General features: G+C 44.0%; 1 protein-coding gene across 3 annotated transcripts in view; it reads right to left on the bottom strand.

The window, feature by feature from the left end:
* Positions 1-1,929: 1,929 nt before the first annotated feature.
* Positions 1,930-6,000, bottom strand: part of GTF2H3 (general transcription factor IIH subunit 3) — a 27,543-nt gene continuing 23,472 nt past the window's right edge. For all 3 annotated transcript variants that reach the window (XM_023206008.2, XM_023206018.1, XM_023206025.1), the window contains 4 exons: positions 3,094-3,162; positions 2,742-2,877; positions 2,589-2,625; positions 1,930-2,505 (listed from right to left, as the gene is read on the bottom strand). In XM_023206008.2, the coding sequence (XP_023061776.1) occupies positions 2,436-2,505; positions 2,589-2,625; positions 2,742-2,877; positions 3,094-3,162 (312 nt within the window). In that variant the 3' untranslated portion in view covers positions 1,930-2,435. The remainder of the gene's footprint in view (positions 2,506-2,588; positions 2,626-2,741; positions 2,878-3,093; positions 3,163-6,000) is intronic.

The following is a 6,000-nucleotide window of genomic DNA, read 5'->3' as shown; positions in this document are numbered from 1 at the left end:
AGCTGGGATTACAGGCACCTGCCACCACACCCAGCTAATTTTTCTATTTTTAATAGAGACAGGGTTTCTCTATGTTGGGCAGGATGGTCTCAAACTCCTGACTTCAGGTGATCCGCCCGCCTTGGCCTCTCAAAGTGCTGGGATTACAGGCGTGAGCCAAGGCGCCTGGCCGTAAGTACACTTTTTTGTTTGTTTGTTTGTTTTGAGATGGAGTCTCACTCTGTCGCCCAGGCTGGAGTGCAGTAGCCCCGATCTCGGCTCACTGCAACCTCTGCCTCCCAGGTTCAAGTGATTCTCCTGCCTCAGCCTCTTGAGTAGCTGGGATTACAGGCATATGTCACCACGCCCGGCTAATTTTTGTATTTTTAGTAGAGAAGGGGTTTCATCACGTTGGTCAGGCTGTTTTTTTTTTTTGGTTGAGACGGAGTCTCCTTGTGTCGCCTAGGCTGGAGTGCAGTGGCGCAATCTTGGCTCTCTGTAAGCTCCACCTCCCGGGTTCATGCCATTCTCCTGCCTCAGCCTCCCAAGTAGCTGGGACTACAGGCACCCACCACTAACGCCCAGCTGATTTTTTTGTATTTTTAGTAGAGACGGGGTTTCACCGTGTTAGCCAGGATGGTCTCAATCTCCTGACCTCCTGATCTGCCTGCCTCCGCCTCCCAGCTGGGATTACAGGTGTAAGCCACAGCACCCAGCCTTTCTTTTTTGATACAAAGTCTCGCTCTGTCACCCAGGCTGGAATACAGAGGCACTATCTTGGCTCACTGCAACCTCTGCCTCCCGGGTTCAAACAATTCTCCTGCCTCAGCCTCCCGAGTAGCTGGAACTACAGGTGGCCGCTACCTCGCCTGGCTAATTTTTGTATTTTTAGTAGAGACAGAGGTTCACCATACTGGCCAGACTGGTCTCGAACACCTGACCTTATGATCTGCCCGCCTCGGCCTCCCAAAGTGCTGGGATTACAGGGGTGAGCTACCACGCCCGGCCTCGTCAGTAAACATTTTTTAAAAAAAAACAAAACGGCCAGGCGCGGTGGCTCAAGCCTGTAATCCCAGCACTTTGGGAGGCCGAGATGGGCGGATCACGAGGTCAGGAGATCGAGACCATCCTGGCTAACACGGTGAAACTCTGTCTCTACTAAAAAATACAAAAAACTAGCTGGGCGAGGTGGCGGGCGCCTGTAGTCCCAGCTACACGGGAGGCTGAGGCAGGAGAATGGCGTAAACCTGGGAGGCAGAGCTTGCAGTGAGCTGAGATCCGGCCACTGCACTCCAGCCCGGGCGACAGAGCAAGACTCCGTCTCAAAAAAAAAAAAAAAAAAAACTCAGCCACCATTCCTTAACGTCTTTGTACAAATATGTGCTAGAAACTAAAAGGACTTTTAATAATTTCAAGATTACATAGAAAAATACATTTTTTGTTGTTGAAATTACAAATAGTTTTGCTTTTGAACTTACAAACATTTTCGGGATTCAGTCCAAAGTTTCTAGAGAACAGTTTCTATAAATATACTTAAACTTTTAGTAGAGATGGGGTCTTCTCATTTTGTTGCCCAGGCTGCTCTCGAACTCCTGGGCTCAAGGAGTCCTCTGGCCTCAGCCTCCCAAAGTGCTGGGATTACAGGTGCAGTTTCAATATTAATGTGGATTTTTTTCCTCCATCAGAAAAGGAAAGAATTCTATCTGAAAACCATACTTAACAGAGTCCATTTTCCCCAGTAAGTTCTCCCTCAAAACCAGTCATAAGCTTTCACATATAAGCTCTTCCCACAACTATTTTGAAGAAAATTTGCTACTTCACATGTTCTCCTTACTCATTTAAAATGAGATTTTGTAGTTATTTGGTGACAAACTATTGTTTAGATGACTTTGTCCAAATATGTACTGATATCAGACAAAAAGTAAATATCTGCAAATATCTGAGGCTATCTCAATTTAAATAATAAGAATTTTATTTACATGACTATTGCAGGTAACTGTTGATTCAAATAAGACGTTCTATGTTGATTAATGTCATTACTCTACAAATAGTCCTTTTACAAAGCTACGTTCAAATTTCCCATGCCATGCATTTCACAACGAGGACCTGGATTCAGGTAGTAGGTTAGAAAGCCTATAATCAATCATGACAAGCTGACTTTGACTAACAGTCATCCCATTTAAAAAATGAAAGCCACAAACATGTGCTTTCTTGCCCCTTTCTGGACAGCAACCAGTCATAGAATATTTTAGGATATACTGCATAGAATGGCTCCCTCAAACAAATCAATCCTCTGGAAGCACAGGATAAAAAGGATGTTTGGGAAATATTTTCTGTAAGGTCACTATATTAAAAATTATCCTATATCTATCTTTATTTTTTTCAGTCTTCCCAACAAAGAATCTGCTATGTAATTTCTATTAACAGTTCTAAAAGATGGGGAAAGTATTTTATCCTCAGGCAGACACTTTCAGTTTCTTTTTCTTGGCTTTCAGTACTGGAGGCAGAGAAATCTTAAAGGCTGTCCTGAAATTACAGAGAGGAAAACATTTTTTAATATTCTAGAGCTGTGAAGTATTAGCCACCCACACAATCTCAAAGATACTTACTCGCACGTAGTGCAAATGGGGCTGAAATTGCAGAATACTGTAAATTAAAAAAAAAAAAGAAACAATGGAGTGGCTGAAAAACAACACAGTTGAGAAACTGTTTTCCTGCCCCCCAACATAGAAAAAAAAGAAAAACTAGGTACATGAACTTACTTGACAAACACACAGAACAGACATAACCAATTTCAATGAGATTTCGATGACAGAAGCAAGCAGCCCTGTAGTCAACATGAACTGGGGGTGGGAGGATTAACTGAGATCTCTGATCTTGATCGGGAAGAAAGACCCACTGTGAAACAAACAAACAAACAAAAGAAACTTTTATTTAAAACATGGGAAAAAAATAACGTGAAGCCCCACCCTTCTAGGCCTTGGAACTCCAACGCCTGCATTTATTGCTTTCTCCCAAGTACTAGCACCAGCCATCCTGCTTCCATTCCTTTCCCAGGACACAGAGGTCATCCTTCCCTACAGGCATAAGGGGTCACCACTGCTGTCTCCTTACCAGCAAATACTGCAGAAGGGAGGGCATCTGAGGCACCTTCAGGTACAGTCCTCCCGTGATGTCACAAGCCTGCAAGACAGAGGGCTTGACTGCTAAACTCACACTACCTAGGGTTTCCAGAGGAATGGGATTCTCACCAGCAATGCCTCAGGTCTACAAAATCAGAGGAGGATATGACACCGCAAATTATTATTATTATTATTTATTTTTATTATTTTGACAGAGTCTTGCTCTGTTGCCCAGGCACAATCTTGGCTAACTCCAACCTCTGCTTCCAGGTTCAAGCGATTCTCCTGCCTTAGCCTCCCAAGTAGCTGGAATTACAGGCATGCGCCACCACGCCCAGCTAATTTTTGTATTTTTAGTAGAGATGGGGTTTCGCCAGTCACATGGTAATTCTATGTTTAACTTTTCCAGGAAGTTCTGAACTGTTTCCTGAAGTGGCTATACCATTTAACATTTCCAGCAGCAATGTAGGAGGGATCCAACTTCTCTATATCCTCACCAACATTTATTATTAGCTGACTTTTGGATTATAGCTGTCCTAGTGGAGTGAAGTAATAGCTCATTGTGGTTTTGATTTGCACTTCCCTGGTCGGTAACGATATTAAGCATCTTTTCATGTGCTTCTTGGCCATTTGCAGATCTTTGGAGAAATATCTGTTCAAATCCTTGACCCACTTTGAAGTGAGTTATTTGTCTTATTTTTGAATTTTAAGAGTTCTTTATATAATCAGAATACTAGTCCCTTTATCAGATACATCATTTGCAAATATCTCTCCCAGTTGTCTTTCTACCTTGGAAGCACAAAAATTTTTAATTTTTATGAGATTTGTTTTCATTGTATTTTGTTAATTTTATTATGTAAAAAGAAACTGTGAGATGGCTTTATTCTGTTCTCTTTAAGAAATAACACTTTTTTGTCTAGGTGCAGTGGCTCATGCCTGTAATCCCATCACTTTGGGAGGCCAAGGCTTCAGGACTGAGCCCAGGAATTCAAGACCAGCCTGAGCAACATAGTGAAACCCTGTCTCTACAACAAATTTTAAAAATTAGGCTGGGCGCGGTGGCTCATCCCTGTAATCTCAGCACTTTGGGAGGTCAAAGCAGGCAGATCACTTGAGGTCAGCAGTTCGATACCAGCCTAGCCAACAGGGTAAAATCCTGTCTCTACTAAAAATACAAAAATTAGCTGGGCGTAGTGGCGGGTACCTGTAATCCCAGCTGCTTGGGAGGCTAAGGCAGGAGAATCACTGGAACCCAGGAGTTGGGGTTTCAGTGAGCCAAGATCACACCATTGCACTCCAGCCTGGGCAACAAGAGCAAAACTCCGTCTCAAAAAATTACAAAATTAGCCAGGCATTGTAGTGCATGCCAGTGATCCCAGATACTCAGGAGACTGAGTGGGAGGATCACTTGAGCTGGGGAGGATGAGGCTGCAGTGAGCCATGATCATGCCACTGCATTCCAGCTGGGGCAAGGGCAAGACCCTGTATCAAAATAAAATAAAATTAAAATAACACTCTTTTGAATTTGGTCCTCTTTTTCTAAGCTTTTGCTATCTTCAGAGTGTTCCAAAGACACAAAACACTCGCGCTGTCCTGGTTGCTGACACTAAGGTTCCCTGTCCATGTTCACGGTTTTTCCCAACAATCACTCATTTCTTGCTTTGACACGGCAGTGCTTCCGTTTACGCTGAAAACCCTAGCTCTGATCCTAGGACCTTGAGGCTCCTCTGATAGTACCGTCCTGGTTCAGTTGGTCTGTTAGATTCATTTACACATTTAACAACTGTTTTAGAGCACCGTGCAGGGTTACAGCAATAAACATCACAGAGTCCATCCTCGTGAAGTTAACATTCTAGTGGACAAGGCAGAGAGTAAATCAGGTAAGTGAATGCAAAAATGATGTTATAGGTTATGATCATTTCTATGAAGAAAAATAAAGTAGGCTAAGGGGAGAGGGAGTAACACTAACAATGGTGGTCAGGGAAGGCTTCTCTGATGAGGTGACACAGAAGTAGAGACCTGAAGGCAGGCAGGGAGTAGGCCATGCAAATACCTGCGGGAAGGGCTTGCAAGCAGAGAGAACAGCAAGTGCATCGCCCCTCTGGCCGAAGCAGGCCTGTTTCAGACAATGGCAACGGGGCAGGGCAGTGGGGCCAGACGGAACGGGGAGAGTGTGGAAGATGCCGGGCAAAAGCTTCCCAGGAGCCTCAGCAAGCAGCATCTGGAAGGCCCTGGCAGGCCCTGACTCTGGGTTTTAGTCGACGTGTGATAATAGTCCATGGGGGGGTTTTAAGCAAGTGAGCAACAGGTTCTAATTTATATTAGGTTGGTGCAAAAGTAATTGCGGTGTTTACTGTTAAAAAAAGGCAAAAACCGCAATTACTTTTGCACCAACCTTATATTTTAAAAGCTTCATTCTAACAGCTGTTCTGAGAACCAACTTTCAACATTTATTTATTTATTTTTAAAAAGGGAGACAGAGTTTCCCTGGAGTGCAGTAGCATGATCATAGCTGACTGCAGCTTCGAACTCCTGAGCTCAGCCAGGAGATATATATATATATATATATATTTTTTTTTTTTGAGATAGAGTCTTGCTCTGTCGCCCAAGCTGGAGTGCAGTGGTGCAATCTCAGCTCATGTAAGCTCTGCCTCCTGGGTTCACGTCATTCTCCTGCCTCAGCCTCCCGAGTAGCTGGGACTACAGGCGTCTGCCACCATGCCCGGTTAATTTTTTGTATTTTTAGTAGAGACGGGGTTTCACCATGTTAGCCAGGATGGTCTCGATCTCCTGACCTTGTGATCCGCCTGCCTCAGCCTCCCAAAGTGCTGGGATTACAGGTGTGAGCCACCGTGCCGGACCTCAGCCAGGATATATTTTAAAGGTGGAATCAACAGGA

Source organism: Piliocolobus tephrosceles, chromosome 10 (genome assembly GCF_002776525.5).
Source record: "Piliocolobus tephrosceles isolate RC106 chromosome 10, ASM277652v3, whole genome shotgun sequence".
NCBI lineage: Eukaryota > Metazoa > Chordata > Mammalia > Primates > Cercopithecidae > Piliocolobus > Piliocolobus tephrosceles.
Note: the sequence above shows the minus strand (reverse complement) of the source record. Positions and strands in the feature narration are given on the sequence as shown.